This window comes from Rhinoderma darwinii, chromosome 13 (assembly GCF_050947455.1).
Source record: "Rhinoderma darwinii isolate aRhiDar2 chromosome 13, aRhiDar2.hap1, whole genome shotgun sequence".
Classification (NCBI taxonomy): Eukaryota; Metazoa; Chordata; class Amphibia; order Anura; family Rhinodermatidae; genus Rhinoderma; species Rhinoderma darwinii.
The window spans coordinates 16,793,267-16,815,382 of NC_134699.1; the positions used below are offsets into that span (position 1 = coordinate 16,793,267).

General features: G+C 45.2%; 1 protein-coding gene across 1 annotated transcript; it reads left to right on the forward strand.

Annotated features, from left to right (window-relative positions):
• The first annotated feature begins 1,672 nt into the window (after positions 1-1,672).
• Positions 1,673-20,884, forward strand: PSMD11 (proteasome 26S subunit, non-ATPase 11). The gene is made up of 14 exons (XM_075847069.1): positions 1,673-1,831; positions 4,884-4,985; positions 7,573-7,697; positions 7,905-7,976; positions 8,130-8,187; positions 9,427-9,621; positions 9,757-9,901; positions 10,800-10,860; positions 14,246-14,308; positions 14,433-14,558; positions 15,604-15,639; positions 17,299-17,350; positions 19,162-19,304; positions 20,177-20,884. Exons 1-13 carry the CDS (start codon positions 1,741-1,743, stop codon positions 19,302-19,304), a joined length of 1,269 nt encoding a protein of 422 aa, XP_075703184.1. The 5' UTR covers positions 1,673-1,740; the 3' UTR covers positions 20,177-20,884.
• Positions 20,885-22,116: the final 1,232 nt, after the last annotated feature.

Genomic DNA, 22,116 nt, shown 5'->3' on the forward strand with positions numbered 1-22,116 from the left:
GAGGGGAAGCAGCGCTCGCCACTGCGCTGCAGCCCCTTTAAACAGCTGATCGGCGTGGGTGTCGACAGTCAGACCCCATTTTGCTTGTTGTAAATGCAGTTTATTTATAGAGGGGAGTCATTCTCAAGTTCCTGCCACCGAATAGCAAAGGGGATGGGACCAACCAAGGCTGGGCCCCCGCTCTACAGGGGCACCATTGCAGCCGCATGGTCTGCCTCTATGGTACATACATAGCAGGTAGCCTGGGATTATAAAGCACATCTTCTGGCTGCCACATTCATAGATTAGCAGGAATCCGCATTACATGGAGTTTAGTCACAGATCTGATGCCTCCTCCATGGAGGCGACGATATCAGAATAACAACGTGTCATCTACATAGAGGATCTCACTGACGACAGCAGATCACACGGAAAGAAAAATCCGCCTCTAAATGTAAAAAATATTGTTTCTATTCACTGACCACAAACAGATGTTAGACGCTTTTCTCTACACTACCTCAAAGCTGGCGTATTTACGTTTTAAACAAATCTGGCACATTTAAGGCTCATTTTAGTCACGACCTTTTTAAGACGTAATTGTAAGGCCCCATGTACACGACCGTAAAAAACCTCCTTAATTGCGGACCGTAATACGGTCCGCAATTACGGACCCGCCCAGTTCCATTGGCTGCGGACACCTTTTCGTATCGCTACGGATAGGTGTCCGTGCCGTAGAACCTTGCCTGCAATTATGCCGCATGTCCTACTCTTTTTTTCTTTTTTTTTTTTTACGGGCCATGCTTCCATACTTTGTATGGGAGCACGTCCCGAAAATGCAGCCCGTGGCTGTGCTCGCAATCGCGGCCCATGATTACGGGCACGGCCGTGTGCATGAGGCCTAAGGGCTTGTGCATGTGACTGCATTGGTTTTGGAGCCTTCAAATCCACGGGTCCTTAGTGGTCCACTGGACCCCAAAAAACCCTTGTTATGCATCCGCGTGTCATCCGCACTCACAGATCCACAACAAATCACCAATATTGGTGAATTCTCAATTCCTGACCATAAAATTACTTGCCCTGAGTTTTTGCGGTCCGCAATTGAGGCTCCAGCACTGATCCATGTAAATTACGGTTGTGTGCATGGAGCCATAGAAAATAATGAGTCCGCAATTTATCAGTAGAAATGTGGATAAATTATGGTCGTGTGGATGAGGCCTATGATGGTGTCTAGAAAACATTGCTGGAGATATATCAAAACTTGTGCAAAGGAAAAATGTAGTCGTTTCCAATAGCAACCAATCCGGTCACTGCTTTTATTTTCCAAAGGACTCCTAAAAAATGAAAAGTGGAATCTGATTGGTTGCCATTTGCAAGTGACTACTACCCTTTTTTTCACACCAGTTTTGATACATCTCCCCTAATGTGCTCCAATACTGGCATCATTTGCTCAGTAAATCTCCCCCATTGTTTCTAGTCTGCTTCCGTGTTGTAAAACTACAGTTCCCAGCATGCCCTGCTGCCATACATTACAGACCACTGGTCTACACCCTTTACTGAAAACATTTACAAGGCTGACACTGAGCTCCCCGGTACATCCTTCATTAACCACGCCTCCATATGCCTTCATCGCGTAGGGAAAACGACACTTCCCAAGAGCCCCCGCGGTATCCCCCGGAACAAGCTTGCACTGAGGGGGGTAAACTTCCGGTGCCGCTACTTCCGGCCCGGAAGAGCTGTGTCAGGGTGCAGGAATAGGGCAAGATGGCGACAGCGGCTGTGATCGAGTTCCAGAGAGCGCAAGAAATGCTGGTGACGGACCGGGCGGCGAGTATAGACATCCTGCAGTCTATAGGTGAGCGGAGCTGCTCAGTGACCCGGGGGGAGAGTGCCGGCTGTGTATGGGGCAGGGGGACAGGGAGCCCACAGTGCTGAGAGTGTGCCATTGTTATAGCTGAGTGTATAGATATGTGCAGCTTGTACGTGGGATGTAGTGGAGGTGACAGGGCCGGGATAACGCGTGATCATTCTATAAGATACATATAGTTTCATTGGTTCTAAAAGAAAAAAATAATAAAAAATAAATATATATATATATATATATATATACATACACACACATACACACTGGGAATCTCCTGTAGATACTAGTTGCACAGTCCTGCTACATGGATCTGGGAAAGCTGGGTGGCACCCAGCTTTCCTCTAGCCCCAAATGGGAAATTTGCCTTGTTCTATAGATGTATCGGGGCAAGGGTATGTAGTACTGCAGGACTAGGCAGATTTGCCTTTCTGGGGTGTTGGAAAGCTGGATGACCACCCCTGGGATAGCTGTAATGGCGGTCACACTGGTTGTCACCAGGAAACGGGCGTCTTCTAGAAATGTCTAAATGAAATTTAAAAAAATGCAACAGGCGAGACGGACCTATAATCAATGTATAATTTCCTAATATATCTTGTTTCAGTTTCTCTCAATTGACAAGATCTATGCTTGCTGGCAGTGAATGGGAACATTTTTATTTACATCCAGAGGCTAAAAATACCTGTACAGATCTCCTATTTCTTACAGCTGAGGGTTCCTACAATTGTTTCCAGTCTAGACAATCCTCTGAACTGAACAGCCTGGACCCCAGACTTTACCTTCACTGATACATTGTAGCAATCACAGGGAGACACGTGCTGTGGGATTGGTTAGACTGGATACAATTGTAGGAAACCCTCAGCCGTGAACATTGTCAGTATGGATGTAAAACCGATTGTGTGCATTCACTGACGGCAAAGAGAGATATTGATTGTGATGAGGAGTTTTAATATTCTTTGTAAGAAAGTTACAGAGCTTTTCGTTATGCAAGGATGAAGCTTTATTTACATAAAACTGGGAAATCCCTTTAAAAGTGACGATTACTAATAACGATCGGTTATATCATACACCACTAGATATTTATATATATATATATATATATATATATATATTACAGTGATAAAGGAACACTCCAGGTAGAACTAATACCATGTGCTCCTGGTGAAGGGCCTGAGGGGGCGGAGCATGACAAAGGCATTCACACAACACCAAAGACAGAGGCCTTGTGTCGTGCTCTGCCCCCTCTGGCTCTGCACCTGTGTGACAATGTATCAGTTATGCCGTTTAGTATTTGATGTAAGAATTGAGAGTTTTTTCTCACATATACAACAACATAGTAAGGTTGCTAGAAATCCATCTCATTCATCCTATAATGTTTGTGTATGGAGCGAGTAATACAACACCCTCGATGATGTACGCCCAATGCACACGTCCGTGGTGATTTTACGGATCCATTGTCCATATTTGCAGTCCTTTTGTCCGCAAAAAAAAACGTCCGCAGAGCGTCCGCGTGTAATCTGTATTTACAGATCCGCAAAAAAAAGAAGAGAGACTGGAAATGTCACCAGTTTGTCCCATGATCCATAAATACAGACAGTAAAGTGACATGTACTGAGTGTTTGCGGCCCGGACTCGTGGCCCCCACAAGAATCCGTGAACATTATGGCTGTGTGCGCGGGATCATGTAAATAAATGGGTCCATGTGCGATCTGCAAAATTGCGCATAACACACGGAGAAGCCTCAGCCCTGCGCATTAGTCCTAACAATAGACCTGATTATCCGAGCCGTTGTGCTCGTGTTACTTATTGAACCCAGTCACTACCTCACTGAGCTGAATCCTGGACTCTGGTTGCTATGGGTAACAAGATACGTTTTGTAACTTTATTCGGATTCTTCAGTTGTGAAAACGGTTGCCCATAGCGACCAGCTATGTTATTCTAGTGCAGGCAGGGACTGGTTGCTATCAATGACCAGGCTTATTTATTTTATTTTTTTTCGTAACTTTAATAGGTTATAATAAGGGTTTATACGTGGTTTATACGTGGTCTGTCATGTTGGAATTAATAGAAGGGGTCGCAGGCTTGTCATCCCCCCCCCCCCCCACCATAGAGGAAAGTAACTACAAAGGACATCTCCCTCTAGAGGACTCCTCACGTATTTATGGACTTCTCTGCCGCTCCATTCACTGTCTATGTGACTGCCGGAGAATCTGTGTACAGCGCTCGGCTATCTCCGGCAGTGCCATAGACCATGAATGGAGCAGCCGCTCCGTTCAATCGAAGAAACGGGTCCCCCGTTCTCGTGATAGATGGGGGTCCGAGCGATAAAACCGGCACCGATCAGCATGTTATCACCTATCCCGTGGTAGGGGGTAACATTTAATCTTCATACAACCCCTTTAAGTCTTCATATTTAAAAGTGTGCTCCCACCTAAGACATTTAGGGCATATCTGCGGAGAATCAATGCACTTTCTTTGGATTCCTATGGGAGTTAGGGAAACGGGCGTGCCCACTTGTGAGGTTGTTGCCGTAACTCCCTTAAAAATCAATAGAGATGGCTGCACACGTGCGCAATCACCTCTCCATTGATTCCCCACCTGGATGCAGCGGCAGGCTCACCAGCGGGATGTGGGTCAGACGACTTCCGTTCTCGAGGTAGGTGAAGTTCCCAGAGTTGGGGACCTACATCGATCAGACGTTTATAGCATATCCCGTATGGCTATGCTATAAATGTCTTAAATAGTAATAACCCTTTAAAGGCCTTGTGTTTCTGTTGTCTTCCTTTTATGATGGGGTACCACAGAACATTATTGGATGCAATACGGGATATTTATGGAGCGTGGGCAACCTGTCAGCGTCCGGTTTTTATTTAAAATGATAAAAAAAAAAGCTAAGGGAATCTTCGCCATTCTTCTTTTGCTCCAGTTTTGATAAATCTCCCCAATGTATAAGTGATCAGATATATACGGTGAACGTTCTAGCAAATGTGTAATATGATAGCCGGACGCCGTGTCTTGAAGCTGTTTTCGTTTGTTTGCTTTGCAGTAAAGCGAGACATTCAAGAAAGCGATGAAGAAGCCGTACGCGTCAAGGAGCAGAGCATCTTGGAGTTGGGTGGGCTCCTGGCCAAAACCGGACAGGCAGCGGGTGAGTACACAAGAGGCAAAGTCTTTACTATCTGTCAGCGTGCCCTGCGGGTGAGTTAGGGGTTAAGGAGTTGTAAAGATTTGATTTAAAAAAAAAAAAAAAAGCAAATGCTTTTTTTTAAATATATATAGAAACAGCGCCACTCCTGTTCACTGTCTGTACCTGGTATTACAACTCTTCATCCACTGGTACACAAGACACAGCCCATTGACCAGAGCGGCACTGTTTATGGGGGGAGAGGGCAGATCTTATTTTTGTAATCGCAGACAACCCCTTTAAAGAAATACTTCAGCAGGGGAACTACAAAAGTGTTTTTCCTCAGCTCGGCAGCCAGGTCGACGATTGTTGGAAGTACATATAAATCCTAGCAATCATTATGAGTGACAACCATGGGGTGTGGAGGACCGACGGGCAGCGCCTGCTAAACTAGCCAACTGGAATTATTTCTAATGGAGGCCCATGGGTCGTCAGACTATGTGCGAAATACAGGCCTGAACAATTGGGTGTTCTATGCCAGTCTACGGGCATTAGGAAATGTAGTGGGTAATGTGGCCCCCTATCAGAATGCACTGGTGCTGTGTACTACAAACCACTGAGCAGCTCCGCCTCGAGGGCAATGCAGGGATCACGGCATTGGGTGGTTGGGCGGTCCTGTTGACAGGCTTTTGGTTCCAGCCTTGTAAAAGTTTTGCATTTTCAGTGATGGGATGAGATTGCATCTATCTGATGTAATCCATACCAGTCATTCACTGTCTGAGCATGTATAAATAGCAGCGGGTGCCGACTCTGTCCTGGACTCCTGCAGAGATGGCAGCACAGACCCGTGCTGAGTCATTGTCGTCAGTTTTAGGCTGACGGAAATGCCGCTTATTTTCCGTATGTATAATCTGCAGCGGATTACAGTACTAGCCATGTAGATGAGATGTGAGCAAATCTCATCCACATGCTGTAGAGCATTTTCCGCATGGAAATCGGGCACGCTGCAGTATTTTCAAATCTGCCGCGTTGCTCATTCTGTTGTGAATGTTTAGTGGGTTTCACCCTTTTGAATGTAAAAAAAAGTGAAATCCACACGAAAAACCCGCAACAAGTCCGATATATGTGTGGGTACCCTTATTGTCCTATTATGTGTTGTCTGAGAAATGTAGGGTCCGTCGTGCGCCGTGAGAGTCCAGCTTCCTCCGCCACATCACTGTATTTATGTAATACCCCGTGTGGACGGACGGAGCCGGATTCATAGGAACGCAATAGACGTGACAGATTTGCTCTGACTTGTATTATTATATTTTTCTTGCTGTCATTGTTTTTTTTTTTATACTTTATTAACCCCTTAACGACACGGCCAATTTTGGCCTTGAGGACAGAGCAATTTTTTTAGATTTCCCTATTTGCATCCCAACGCTCATAACTCTTATTTTTTGTACGACGTAGTTGTATGAGATTTTGTTTTTTGCGGGACGAGTTGTACTTTATGTAGGTACCATTTTTTGGGACAAATACATTATTGTTTAATTTCTATACATTTTTATTTTGGCGAAATCGCAGAAAAAAAGCAGTTCCGCAGCAGTTTTAATTTTTAATTTTTTTTTACACCATACACCGATCATCATAAATAATGTTATACATTTGTTGTACAGGTTGTTACGGTCGTGGCGATACCAAATATGTCTATTATTTCATGTTTTGGGACTTCTATTTTAAAAAGTTTATTTATTATAAAAAAATGTGTTTCTGTGTTGTTTTTTTTTTACTTTTTATTTATCATTAAATTTTTTTTACATTTAACTTTTTTTTTAAAATCCCATAAAGGGATTTATCATTTTGATTTTGATTAGCCTGTTACTGATCGTACACAGGCAGTTGTTAGGGCAGACCTCAGTATGCCCTAACAACAGGAAATATGTTCAGACAGCCCTGGGGTCCTTCAATGGACCCTGGGCTGTCTGGCCATACGAGTTGTGGGCTTTGATCGCGTCAGTTATCTTCTGTGACGCGATCAATGTGCAGCCCCCTCTCCTTGAATGCCGCGATCAGCTTTCATTGCGGCGTTCAAAGGGTTAACGGCGGAGAAAAGATGTTTCTCTCCTCTCCGCTGTCAGAGCGGGGCCGTGGCTGTGTATTACAGCCGTTGCCCCGCTCTCGATCGCCCGCAGAGACGGCTGTCACACAGGACGAGAATGCTCATCCTAATGTGCGAAGTACTCGCCGCTCAGGACGAGCATTCTTGTCCTGTGTCGGCAACCAGTTAAAGTCTATGTAACTTTGTGGAAACCTTTTGTATTGATTGTAAAGTATATTGTACTGTTCTCCAGTCACATCCAAAGCTGCTTTCAACATTCTTCTGGTTGCTACATGGAATGAGTCATGTGACTTTAGAGGTTCGTCTGAGCTCCCAGAACGCTCTGGTATCAGATTTTTGATGCAGGTTTAGATGTAGTAGAGGAGAATATGACACTTTACACATGTCAATAATATTGCAAGCTTAGGGAAGGGACTGGTGCGGTCCTGAATACAAAACCATCATCTAACCAAGAATTCAAATCCCCATTGAGTGACCTTACGTGTTCTTGCTACTTTCTATTTTCAGAGCTTGGGGGTCTTCTGAAATATGTGCGTCCCTTCCTGAACTCCATCAGTAAGGCGAAAGCAGCGCGTCTCGTGAGATCTCTCCTGGACCTGTTCTTGGACATGGAGGCTGCGACTGGACAGGAGGTGAGAGAGAGAGAGGAGGATATCTTAGACTTTCCTGAGAATGGAATGCGATCAATGGGGTCCGCTTCTGGGTGGACCGTTACATAGCTGAGCATGCTCGTTTATTGCCATAGGAACAGGGGATAAGCGGCGACCAGAGTCCTCAGGCACCACTTAACTGAAGTAGTCTGGCTGTATTAAATACATAACTGGTGAGCTTTCTTTCAGGTGGAGCTGTGCTTGGAATGCATTGAATGGGCCAAGGCTGAGAAGAGAACTTTTCTGCGGCAGGCACTGGAGGTGAGTGTGGCTTAGTAGTAAAGAAGTATTATCTACATATGTAGACAGAAAAAGTCAAGATCTAATAGCCAGTTCAATTTAGCATGAGCAATGTGAGAACGTCACTGTTTCCCATCATTACAATCATTCGCTATGCCTGTAACTTTCCCCTAGGCTCGGCTCGTGTCGCTCTACTTTGACACTAAACGTTACCAAGAGGCATTGCAATTAGGTAAGTGTGCCAGCAGGTGGCAGCCTTTCTCCTATTGTAATATTACTTATTGTTCACCTATGCTGTCTCAAACTTGCAGAGCTCTGTAGTAAATTTTTAGTTAGAATTGAGGATGCAATGGGACATTCAGAATATGATAAATGACGAGTCTGTTGAATAGTCATTTGGAGAATCGCACAAAAACGTAAAAATGTTGGGAAATTGCCTAAATGGCAATGGTCTAGGATCGTGTTTAAATCTGAATCACTTCTTTTAGCCACTGAAGCTAAATGAAAATATTGTCAGGGAGATCTAAAATTCCTGGAGGTTTCCTTCAGGGCTTCTGATAATCTTTTAGTGCATTGATACTTCAGAAAGTTCCTAATATATTCTGTGGAGTATCTACCAATCTAGAGGATCACTTCATCTTGGAGTAAAGGTCCTTTTACACAGCACGACGTGAGACAGCTCATCGATCAGCGCTCGTTTGCTCCTTTCACAAGCAGCCAGTATGGGGACCAACACTTGTTACTACGAACGCTCGTCCACATACATTTTGTATCATGTCGGCAGCGCGTCTCCGTGTTTACACAGGGAAATGTGCTGCCGACAACGATAATAGTTTCTGCGTTTAAAACGATGCAATCAGCCGTTTGCTCGTTCATTGGCTGATTGTTCCTTTGTTTACACAGGGCAATTATCGGGAGCACGCGTTCTGTGAACGCTCATTTGCCTGATTACTGGACGGTGTAAAAGGGCCTTAACTGTTCAGAATTTAGATTTGGTACCCCATCTGTAAGTACTTAATGGGGTTTTCTCAGAATGGACAATTATCACCTATCCCGAGGATAGGAGATTAGTATCTAATCGATGGGACCCCCCACCGATCACTAGAATGGGGGTCCTGAGCCACCCGTCCCTCAACCCTGCACGATCGCTGTGAGGAGGACATTGGAGCAGCGGTCAAGCATGCGCACTGCCGATACATTCGATGTCTATGGGACTGACTGAGACAGCCAAGTATAGCACTTGACTTGTTTTCCTCAGTTCCATAGACGTTGACTGGAGCAGCAGGACACATGCTCGACCGCCGCTCCATTCAAAGTGCTTCTCACTGCAGTTGTGCCGTAAGGAGGAACGGGGTCTTGGGACCTCAGTTCTAGTGATCGCAGGGGCCTCCGTAGCAATTAGACATTTATCACCTATTCTGTGCATTTTAGGTAAACCTCTTTAAGATAATCCAGCGTCCTGTTTTCCTAGGTTCACAGCTTTTACGAGAACTGAAAAAGATGGATGACAAAGCCCTTTTGGTGGAGGTTCAACTCCTGGAGAGCAAGACCTATCATGCCCTTAGCAACTTACCCAAAGCCAGAGCCGCCCTAACATCTGCCCGTACTACAGCCAATGCCATCTATTGCCCACCCAAGCTCCAGGCTGCACTGGACATGCAATCAGGTCAGTAACTGGCGCAGAGTACCAGTATAGATCCAGAACCAGTGATGTTCCGGAGACTGAAGCCGATCACTCCTGTTTCACAATGATCTATCTTTCATTTATGGCTTCTCACTCCAATGTGCTTTGACATTTCAGGTATAATCCATGCAGCAGAGGAGAAGGACTGGAAAACGGCTTATTCCTATTTCTATGAGGCTTTCGAGGGCTATGATTCCATTGACAGTCCCAGAGCTATAACAGCCCTGAAGTACATGCTGCTTTGCAAGATCATGTTAAACATGTAAGTCTGACCTTAAAGAACTTGTACGAGATTAGAAAAGAGGTCCATTTGCGCCAAATTTGTCCATGGGCTGTGAATGATTGTGCATCTCAACCCCATTCAAGTGAATGCAATACCAGACACAGACTATGGACAAGAGTGGCGCTGTTTTGGGCAAAGAAAAGAGAAATGTCGTCATGCGCTTATCAAACATTGTTGAAAATCTGTTTTAGTATTTAGAGTTTTCTGCTCTTTTTGGGGGGATCTGGAGCTTCATTCAGCAATAACTAAGCAAAGCGTTGAGCTCTTCTATTTCTATTTGACCATGATAACACTTCCTGGCCTGTGCTCTGGATTTATATTATCTTATTATGCGGACACACCATCGCAATTCATTTACACCAATGTCCATATTTGGATCCACATAATGTGTCTACGACTGGTTTCATGAAGGAAAAGCACAGCAGGAAGTGTTGTCATGTGGACATAGCCGAGCAGCTGCAGGCTTTTAAGTGTGCTGCTGAAATATTTGCAGTTTTCATGTGTCCTAACTGATCTATATGTTTCTTCTGGTAGGTTCACAGACTTTGTGGGTGGGAATGGCATCGAGGTATAACGTAGATATAGCACTTGTATAATGTGCTGCTAGATCCTGAACACGAGGATGTTACGTTTTGCAACAGCGTTGGTGCTAGAAATAATTAGATTTTTTGTCATTTTGTGATGACCTGAATAATTACCGCCAGATAAACTCGTAAAACAGGAGTCCGCAACCTTTGGCTGTCAGTGCATGCTGGGAGTTGTAGTTTCACAACAGCTGGAGTCCTGAAGGTTGCTGAACCATGTCATAGAACATTTCTCCAGGATTATAGACGTTCTCTGTGTAGCGCAATTCTCACATTGTTTCTCTCCCCTGCAGGCCAGAAGACGTGCAGGCTTTAGTGAGTGGGAAGCTGGCACTCCGTTACGCTGGACGGCAGGTTGGTAATTTCTCACTTCGACCACTCGACTTTGTCTCTGAACAGTTGGACCCTTCAAAACATTTATCATTATTACTGTTTATGGTAAAACATTAGACGTTTGTCCGCATAGAAAGTCTCCAGATTGGTGGTTAGTAATATTGTCTTCTATAGGTTGAGTCTTTCGAAAGAGTGAATATATCACCTATACAGGTCAATCGTTAGAGGCGGCCGTGTTTCCAATTGGCCACAGTTATGAATGTTCGTTCACTTAGTATCTAGCAAGTAATCAGATAGTGGTGGGGTTCGTTGAGCTAATAGCCCTCCACTTCAGACCCCCTGTGTATTATATAAAGTTGAAAGCTGTTCTCAGAATTACTGTTGTCCTTCTAGGACCACCGGTTTCCATTGTTTTTAAAGAGGCTCTGTCACCACATTATAAGTGCCCTATGTCCAACATAAGGAGATGGGCGCTATAATGTAGGTGACAGCAGTGCTTTTTATTTAGAAAAACAATCTATTTTCACCACGTTATTAGCGATTTTAGATTTATGCTAATGACTTTCTTAACACCTTCCCGACCGCCCACTGTCTTTTGACGTCAGGCGGTGCGGGTGCTTAATCTACAGAGACGTCTTTTGGCGTCGCTGCAGATCAGGCTGATGAGCGCTCGTGTGAGCGCTCGTCCTCTAAGCAGGAGCTGTAACTTACAGCTCCTGATCTTAGAGCAGCCTCCTGAACACAGCTGGGGTCGGCAAACATTCGGACCCCAGCTTTTTAACCCTTTGATTACCGCGGTCCGTGACCGCGGCATGATCAAAGGGAATTCCCCTCTTTGATCGCATCACCGGGATTCCAGTGATGCGATCAAACACTGGGGAATCCCTCTGCAGTCAGCCCTGGGGACCTACAAAGGACCCCAGGGCTGTCTGTTCCGTGTGCCTGCTGTTCGGGCACACTATGTGCTGCCCGATCTGCAGCCTGTGTCATAGTGACACAGTGTAATGTATTAGCGTACAGAAGTCAAAAACAGAGGCAAAAACAGAAAAATTGAGCTGGTCATTAAGGGGTTAATGCCCAACTGGGCGTGTTTTTACTTTACACCAAGTGGGCGTTGTACAGGGGAGTGTATGACGGTGACCAATCAGTGACCAATCAGCGTCATACACTTCTCTCCATTCATTTAGACCGCGTATAGTGACACTGGGCTGTCTTATACTGACACATTAACGTTACTGAAGTGTTTAGACAGTGAATAGACGTTCTTTCCAGCCAGGACGGGACAGGATGTCTATTCACCATCCCTGCACTTCGTTAACGTTTCTGTGGTACTTACATCAGAGCAAAGCGTGATCTCGCTGTAACCTGTCATTTACAGCGTGATCTCGCGAGATTAGGCTTGCTCTGCTGTAACTACTATAGAAATGTTAACGAAGTGCAGGGATGGTGAATAGACGTCCCGTCCTGGCTGGAAGGAATGACTATTCACTGTCTAAACACTTCAGTAACGTTAATGTATCAGTATAAGACAGCACATACTGATCTAGCAGGATCCCTATGCGCTGACTAAATGAATGGAGAGGAGTGCATGACGCTGATTGGTCACTGATTGGTCAGCGTCATACACTCCTCTGTACAACGCCAACTTGGTCTAAAGTAAAAACATGCCCAGTTGGGCATTAAGAAACTAATTAGCATAAATCTAAAATCGCTAATAACGTGGTGAAAATAGATCGTTTTTCTGAATAAAAAGCATTACTGTCACCTACATTATAGCGCCCATCTCCTTATGTAGGAGATAGGGCACTTATAATGTGGTGACAGAGTCTCTTTAACTGCCCCCCCCCCCACCCCCCATCATCCTGTAGTACTGCAGGGAAATGAGTACTTTACATCAGCTGACTGCAGGGGCTCCCTGCAATAGACCCCCTCCCCAAAACAACTTGTCTATGAGGGACCTACCATCTGAAAATGGACCGTCCAAATTGAACAACTCCTTTAACTCCGCTAAAGAGAATTGCAGATCCATAATGTGGAGTGGTCCATTACGCCTCATAGGCCATAATGGAGAGTGCTGCAAGCGTGATTCTCCTCATTTGCAACCTCGTTCTAAGGAACAACTGCGAACACAAAACCAAATGTTCTCCTAAACGGCATAGGTGTGTGGTCTTACCTCTGGGACCCATCAAACATTTGACATATACACGGTCAAGTCCCATTATTATGACCACCAGCTAATATCCTGAGTAACCGCCGTGTGCAGCACGGACAGCAGCTAGACGGGCTGGGAGTGATCAATAAGGTACTGGTCGGTGGTCTCCGGTATCTGGCGCCGCTGACTGCAGAACATCGCACATTTCCTGGCGGGTGCGTGGGGGAGGATCCAAAGAGCGAACAAGACGATCGAGGTCCCACAGATGCTCAATTGGGTTCAGGTCTGGGCAATTATCAGGCCAGTGAAGTACTTGGAAGTCTTGGTCGTGCTCTTCCAACCACTGTCGGACATTTCTAGCCGTGTGACATCACGCATTGTCTTGCTGGAAGATTCCATCTGCCCCAGGGAAGAGAAGCAGCATGTATGGGGGGACGTGATGTACATATAGGTACAGAGCCTTTCACATAGATGAGTGGCCCAGAGAATGCCGAGAGTGTTTGTTCTCTGTTTTTCACAGGACATACTTTGATGAAGCAGAAAACGTGACTTATAGGAGAAGGCAACCCTTTGCCAATCATCTGTGGTCCAATTCCGATACTGCCGGGCAAATTAAAGCCTTTTTTTTTTTCCAATGCACCTTTGTTAGCATAGGAGCAGTGACCATCCGTCTGCTTCTGAGCCCCATACGCAGTTGGGTTCGCTGAACTGTTGTGTTAGACATACGTCCGGTAGCCCCCTGGTTGATTTTCCTGGTGAGCTGCTCGACTGTAGCGTGTCGTTCGGCCCTCGCGCACCTTCGTAGCCGGCGTTCACCTCTCACATCAATGGCACGTGGTGCTCCGCAGTTTCCGTGTCAGTTATTCCTAATGGTGCCATTTGTCCACTCACGATACACTGTCACCACAGGAGCACGCGAACAGTTCACAAACTGCGCTGTGTGAGAAATACCACCACCCTTGGCCCCAAAGCCAATAATCATCCCTTTTTGCAACTCTGATCGTACACTTTTACCCATGCCAACAACGAGTGACGTGATCAGACAGCCTATCGCACAGCTTATATACCCACCAAGCCCACGACACATCACTTCCTTCATTGACTACGCGCTGCCGACGTTGAAAGTAGGAGGTGGTGATAATAATGGGACTGGACTGTGTATATGAATAAATATATATAGTCAGATTACCGCTTTATTCCTAGGCATCTGTATTGAAGGTAAGAAATGAATTTATATATGCACTTGCCTTGCAGACCGAAGCATTGAAGTGTGTGGCCCAGGCCAGCAAGAACCGCTCCCTTGCCAATTTTGAGAAGGTGAGAGATTTCATTGCATTTAGAGCCTGGTGGTGGGACTTGCATCAGTGATGATTTTGCTGGGATATCATTTTTCTATGACTGGAGTTCAGATGAAGCTTTTATAACTGCATTCATCCTACAGGCACTGACCGATTACAAGGCAGAGTTGCGGGAGGACCCCATTATTACCACTCACCTGGATAAACTCTATGACAACCTGTTGGAACAGAATCTTATTCGAGTCATTGAGCCTTTCTCTAGAGTACAGGTAAGAACTGGGGTAATGGTGAAGTCTCTGGAATCATTCTTAAAGGGGTTCCCTCACTTTGAACGATCTCTACTTGAAAAAAAGGGGTCCCTTGCTTATAAGCTGATGGCAAAGTTGGCGATCGGTAACGCAACTGGGCAGTAAGTGTTCAATTTCCCTGCAGCACCACCACAGGAGAAATTAAGTATTACACTTTGCTCATTTATATCAATGAGTTGTCTGGTAATACAAGACTGTACAGGTCCTCCGGAGTGTGACACTCCATGTAACCACTCTCCACTCTGGTCAAGAGATCCTGAAGCGAGGACCCCCCCCCCCCCCTTCTAACTTCCTTATAGGAATTCCCTTATCGAGTGTGTGAAAATGGGTTTTCTAAACTGGACAAACCCTTTAACCCCCATTTGTGAATGCCGGATAGTGTTTACTTCTAGCAGTCTTCCCTGACCTCACAGTGAGCATGTAAATTATATGGTGGGCACAGGGATAAGCGGGATCCAGTCAAATCATACACCACTTATTTTGGAGAAACAATAGGATTCATATCCAAGCTGTCCTATCCCTCTTTCCCAACTGTATTAGTCTGGGGACGGTCTGCCGGTCGATCTATGTTTATGATCAGCTAAAATATTGGTTTCAGACGGCCTAAATACAGCCACACGAGACCTGGAGCACCCTAAATTGGATCACTTAGGGTTCTGGGGTGATCTTGGTTCGGATCACTAGATCTGCAGGAGGTACAGGTGTTGCGGCCGTCATATGAACTATTAAATAAAGCTATTTAACGGCCGTAAAGAAACGAGCCCTGGGCAGAGGATCCAGCTATCTGTGTGCAGTTTGTGGATCTGGAGCCCTAGCGTATATCGGGTACATCACCTAGCGGGTTATAATGTGAATATTCTCAAGGTCCCGGACAGTAATTGTACTTGCCTCCTTTTTAGCAGACTGGACTAACAGAAAGGGATTCTCCAAAGCAGACAAACATCATTCTATCATCTGTTGTAATATTCGTTTCTAGATATAACATTCGTTCTACTTTTCCTTGCAGATCGATCACATATCCAGTCTCATCAAACTGTCGAAGGTGAGGAGTGTTTGTCACGTAGAGGTTTATACGGTACACGCGCGCTCTGCTCCACCGATCTAGCTTTCTACTTTATTACATCGGTTTATCAGCTCAGTCTACCAAGATTATGGTTTCATTTTATTACTATTGATCTGCTGTAAGTACAGGCTATGAAAACGATTCCTGTCTGTATTCAGTAGGTGCGAATATTTTTTTATTTTATTTCATATATCAAATGGAAGGATCGCTTAGGCCCCTGCACACAGAGGATTTGTTTTGGATTTTCACCCCTTTTTACGTTGAAAAGTGTTAAATCCGCAGCCAACATCCAGAATAGAATAAGATAGCTCCGATTTACGTGCAGAAAATGTCCATGAGAATTCTTTAGATTATTTATTTTTTAAGTCTTCCGCTGTGAGTTCTCCGCCTGCGCACCCATAAATCTGGATGGCGAAAACTGTAGCAAATCCACTACCTGTGCAGGGGACCTTAGTCCTGTTCAGAAATGAGTGAACAGTTTCACCGGATTCACAGATGTGCCAGACCATAGACTACAATGGGAGAATTGATTCTGCAATGTATGATCACGGTGTTTTCCCACTATACACATTTATGTCATATCCGTGGGAGACAAACTGATCCCAAGAAAAGGGAGCAGAGAGGTGAGTGCTAATGCAGGGTCACTTTCTTATAGCGAACAGGAGATTCAGAAATGCCTGAGCACGCTCACTTGGTTATTTCTCCCATAGACTATAAGGCCTCATGCACACGGCCGTGATATACGGACCGCACGTCGACCACATTTCCCGGACCGAACACAGTGCAGGGAGCCGGGCTCTCAGCATCATCGTTCTCTGTGACGCTAGGTGTCCCGGCCTCCCTGCGGGAATACTGTCCCGTACTGAAAACATGATTACAATACGGGACAGTTGTCCCATGGGGAGGCCGGGACACCTAGCGTCGTACATAACTCTGATGCTAGGAGCCCGGCTCCCTGCACTGTGCTCGGTCCGGGAAATGCGGCCGACGTGCGTTCCGTTTATCACAGACTGAACACGGTTGTCTGCATGAGCCCTGAGCGCAGCCACACGTGGCAGATTTTGTTGGAGAAGTTTTCTGCAGCTGAAAATCAATTGCATTCATCTGAATGGAACTGGCAGAAATCCACGCACCTGCTGCAGAAACGGCCACATTCAGATGAATGGAACTGATTTTCAGTCGCAGAAAATTTCTGCAGCAAAATCTGCAGTGTGTGACTGCACCCTTAGTCACCTTGCATTTGCACCTACCTTTCAGCTGGCTGTGGATATTGAATGTAATATTCTGCCCTTAGATAAAGTCAGGGGCTTTGGTAGCTGTAGCTGTAAGCGTGCGTCCATGTGTGAGCTTCCAGCAGCTGCATATCCAGGAGCTCATGGTTGAGCCTGAAATCTTGCGGCTTTTACAGATGTATAATCGAGTAGTGATTTTACAGATCCCAGTCCTGAATAATTTTTCGGTTATCTGTGTGCCCTCCGGCCCAGGACAGCACGACAGTCCAAAAATCCACCAAAAGACACTGGTTCCCTGTCTTTAGGGCCCCAACCGGAGGTTGTGCACCCCACACTTGGTCGCACTTCTTGTGAAAGTCATTTTTGTATCCTGTTGTGTAAATTCATTCTCTTTTTCTCCTTCCAGCCTGAGGTAGAACGCAAACTCTCCCAGATGATCCTAGACAAGAAATTTCACGGTGAGCCTCGGAAATAAATCCAGACTGGTTTTACATGACTTAGAGCTTTACTTCTGACATTCACTTGTTTTCCCGAGTGCCGAGCCTTGCCTGACGAGGAAGGGTTTAATATGTTGGTCCATTTAGTCTAAATAAGACATTCACAGCCATCTGGGCAGAATTTATTAGCACATCAGTACAGAGGATTAGCGGAGGCTCAGAGAGCAGCCTGCATTCTAGAGATAAGGGATAAGAAGATGGAGCGCTCCCTAGAGGCCATTTAAATGCGTGTTATGTAAAGCGCTTAGAGGCTTCCTAATTGTGAAGTTACTTTTCTGGCGGGGGAAAAAAAATCCTGTTTAACTACAATATTATTTACCGTATTTTCCGGACTATAAGGCGCACCGGATTATAAGGCGCACTTTCTATGAGCGCCTTATAAGCAATCATGTTTCATATATAAGGCGCACTGGATTATAAGGCGCAGCACATTACCGTTAAATAAACCATTGCTCAGACTGCAAGTCAAAATTTATTACACTTTTTAACAATAACTTGCAACTGGTTCAGCTGTAATTGCAAATCAAAACGTTTAGGGTATGTGCACACACACTAATTACGTCCGTAATTGACGGACGTATTTCGGCCGCAAGTCCCGGACCGAACACAGTGCAAGGAGCCGGGCTCCTAGCATCATACTTATGTACGACGCTAGGAGTCCCTGCCTTGCTGCAGGACAACTGTCCCGTAGTATAATCATGTTTACAGTACGGGACAGTTGTCCTGCAGCGAGGCAGGGACTTCTAGCATCGTACATAAGTATGATGCTAGGAGCCCGGCTCCTTGCACTGTTCGGTCCGGGACTTGCGGCCGAAATACGTCCGTCAATTACGGACGTAATTAGTGTGTGTGCACATACCCTTACCGTACTTTTTCAGTTCATTCCTAGGCGCACGGGGGGGAGGAGCATGGTGTGTGCTGTGGTATGCCGCCGCCGACCCCTGCCGCCCACGATAGAGGTAAAGGATCCTGTATAAACCCCTCTCTTTACTGTCGGGTTCATATATAAGGCGCACCGGATTATAAGGCGCACTTTCTATTTCTGAGAAATTCTCAGCATTTTATGTGCGCCTTATAGTCCGGAAAATACGGTACATTGTCAGAGTATGGAATTTACAGCAGGTCTGTGGTTACGAGATCGCGACCGTCAACCAGACCCACTTGTCGTGGCCGCGGGATTATATTTAAACATCCTTAACAGTAAGACAGCGGAAATATATTTCACAAGAGAATGTTGTGAAAAAAAAACACATCCTGGTTGGGTACTGTGTACAGATAAATTCCTTGTCCTGGACTAGGACTGGAGTTATAGACTCGCAGGGCATTTATTATTCATTCATGCTTGTGGTAACCTCCTAGCCCTTAAAGGGGCTTTCCTGTTCTATGCAAATAAAGCATTAATTGAATGGTAAATTCTGCAACTCTCTAATCTACGTTTTATTTCAATTCCTCACCATTTTCAAGATCTCTGCTTGCAGTCGTTGAATGAAAACGTTCTTGTTTGCATCTCTAGGCTGAAACCCTGTACAGTCCTATTACTGCTCATAGCTGAGGGTTTACTAGAATTGTATCCAATCTAGACAAATCTCTCTACTGTCCTGATAGTTTGCTACAAGGTAGCAGTGCAGGTAAAATGTAGTAACCTGGAGTACTGGTTGTTTTATATCTGGACTGGATACAATTGTAGCAAACTCTTAGCTGTAAAGTATTAGGTCAGGATGGGCAGTGTGCCCGGATGAATGTTTAATCCTTTTTTTATTTCTCCTATGCAGGTATCCTCGATCAGGGTGAGGGGGTCTTGATCATTTTTGATGAACCGCCTGTAGATAAGACATATGAAGCTGCTCTGGAAACCATTCAGAACATGAGCAAAGTGGTGGATTCTCTGTATAACAAGGCCAAGAAACTCACATAGGTAAGTGGTTGTGTGGGGGTAATGACTCAAGAAGGGAGCCCTGACCTCAGCCGTAATCCAATAATTTTGCAAAGTCCGGCACGATAATGCATGAAGTATTTGCCGGTTTACATTAGCGAGCAGATATGCAGAGTGTTCCTTTAATTTGAGGTTGGAACCACAGGACAGGATGATCATTTATTTTTGCTAAAGCCGAGGTTACACAACACCAGCGAATGTCAAACACGGCTGCGGTGACGACGGTTCCTACTGATAACCACGTCTTACAATGGGCAGTGACAACATCTGCGCCGTCCGGCGAACAATGTGACCAGCTGCTTCTGCTTTTCACACCAGGCAGACAGGATGTGTTTATTTCAGTATATGAAGGGTTTTCTTGGTCTTCCTAAAGTCAATTGGAAACACCACGGTTTGTTCTCTTACGAGAGCATCCAGGATAAGTTGGGTATCCATAGATCCCTGTGCACTTGTGCTGGAAAGGATCGGGGAACGTTTTCACTTCACTTACTTGTAATACAATTTATACGTGGTCACGGACTTGCAAAAGCGGTCGTTTTAGATTAAAAAAAATTACTGTCTGGTAGAAACTCTTGTGGCGGTGTGTGGTACTGCAGCAGAGCCCCATTCACTTGAATAGAGCTTTGCTTCAGTTTCCTGCATGGCGGGTGGCCCGGAGAGCCGCTGTGTAGGGATAAACGACGAAAGGTCTCTAGTGCTATACCATCGCTGCCGCCCCCTCGTTCTTGACATTTGTGGGGGTTCCTGCAGTCGGACCCCCACAAATCACTTTCTGTAATGGGAATAAGCCTTTAACACAACACCTTGTCATTTGTATTCGGGCTGGTCCTAATGTTCTTTATGTTTAATTTCAGACCATTGAAAATCATCAGCCATTGAGAAATCAGAGCGGCGGGAGCAGCGGACACCTCTCCTCCTCCTGTGGGATGATGGAAAAGGGGCAGGGGGTGCTGAAGGGAATCCTTTATTATTTTTTTCATCTTTCCTAGAAAAATCTTTTTGTTTCGAATGAGCAATTTTAACAAAAAAATTGATGAATGGGGGGCATCCTTGGCACAGGCCTTTTTCAGGTTCTGGGTTAAATCCATGCTCCTGACCATTTCCTCTCTTCCATCCCAAGTCCTGGGGGTGGGGGTAGAACACTTGCTTGTTTTATAGGTTTTTCTGTATACTTACCCGAAGCAGTGCTTGTGCGGGGGTCTCTTTGAGCTTACCCATGGTCCCCAGAGCCTTTGTTCCGTGGGTGCACACATGGCACATGTTGTATGTGCTGCGAGCCACAGAGGCTTGATAGGGAAAAGACTCATTAGGGCTCACGGTTCAGCTTTGGCAGGGAACCCTCACTTTTCATAAATTAAACGGGTTTGCTGCTTGCAGGGATTTAACGAAACAAAAAAATTGCCATTGCCGCTCCTGTTACCACTCCTTTAAGACGTGCCCCCTCGTCCCTGCTGATGTCCTTTGGGTTTCAATGTCCCACAAGAGGTGCACAATTTCCACCCAGCTGAAACCAGAGTATATCTGATGTTCAGATGTGTTCCAATAAAGATCTTTTTTTTTTTTTTCTTTTTTTCTTGTCTGGTGTTTTCCAAACCTTTTTTTGGAGTCAGAGTGCTATAATACTCCCCCATATATACCAATGTAAAGAATGTATATATAATGACATCCACAGATAGAACTTCATCAACGGGCCGGAGCTGGAGGATTTGGGATCTTCACATAGGACAACCGTCATGTTTTGCTTTATACGTATGTTTTACATTTGATTGTGACATTTTAGAATTTATTCTCCCACCGTGTTTGGTCAGCCGCCGTGAATCTGCTGCAGATTTTTCCGCAGCAAATCCACATGGTTTAGGTGTGGATTTTGCTGTGGATTTCACTACTGCTACATTGAAAGGGGTGAACATCTGCTGCAGAACGAGCATGCTAGAATATCCACTGTATGTGCCCAAACCTCATGCCTGTGGCTGGCACTGCCATCCGCTGCAGATTTTCTGCCTGGAAACGGCATCATTTCTAGATCGTATGGACCCGGCCTCAGGATCTCGTATAAGGGCTCTGGGTGTACAAACTTATAATATGGCACCTCTAGGCTTCTACGGTACCTGCGTGTCATTAAACACTGGATTTTACTGTCCGGTTCTGTAATATTGCACAGAGCGCCATAACACGGAGTGGCTGTAGGATGTAGCGTCGGGGACGTGGGCCGCTGTACGGTCTCTAGTACCAGCCACATTGTCGGTATTATTGCTCTGTAGAACCTATGAGTTGTAAGGAGCTGTACTATATAGATATATACACTAGGGGTGCTGTGGTCTGCTACCACTTTGATATGTTTTTAAAATTGTGCCCATTTACATTGGACACAAGGGAAGAATATATCTGAAGTATGGCTGCTTATGGAGCAACATCAGGGGCACTTACTATGTTGTATGAAGCTGCAGGGACTGTGTGCCTCCGTATAACCGCCCGCAGTGTGCATGAGGCCTTACACCCAGCGCATGCTTCAATTATAACACCAGTCTGTAATAAAAACATGGAGTTTTATTTATTACATTGAAAATGTTTGTACAGTGAAGGTAAAGCCACTAAACTTAATACGGAGGTTCGTGCTGGACACAACGATAAAGAACATTTAACCTTAAACATAAATCGCCAGCGAATATTAGTCCTTGTGATGTCATCTGGTTGAAAATGTATTCAGTTATTTGAGTATTTTTTCTGTTTCTGAGAAACTTGGGTGACAACTAATGTCTTTTCACATGGGGTTGTCACTCAGCTTTCCTAGCCT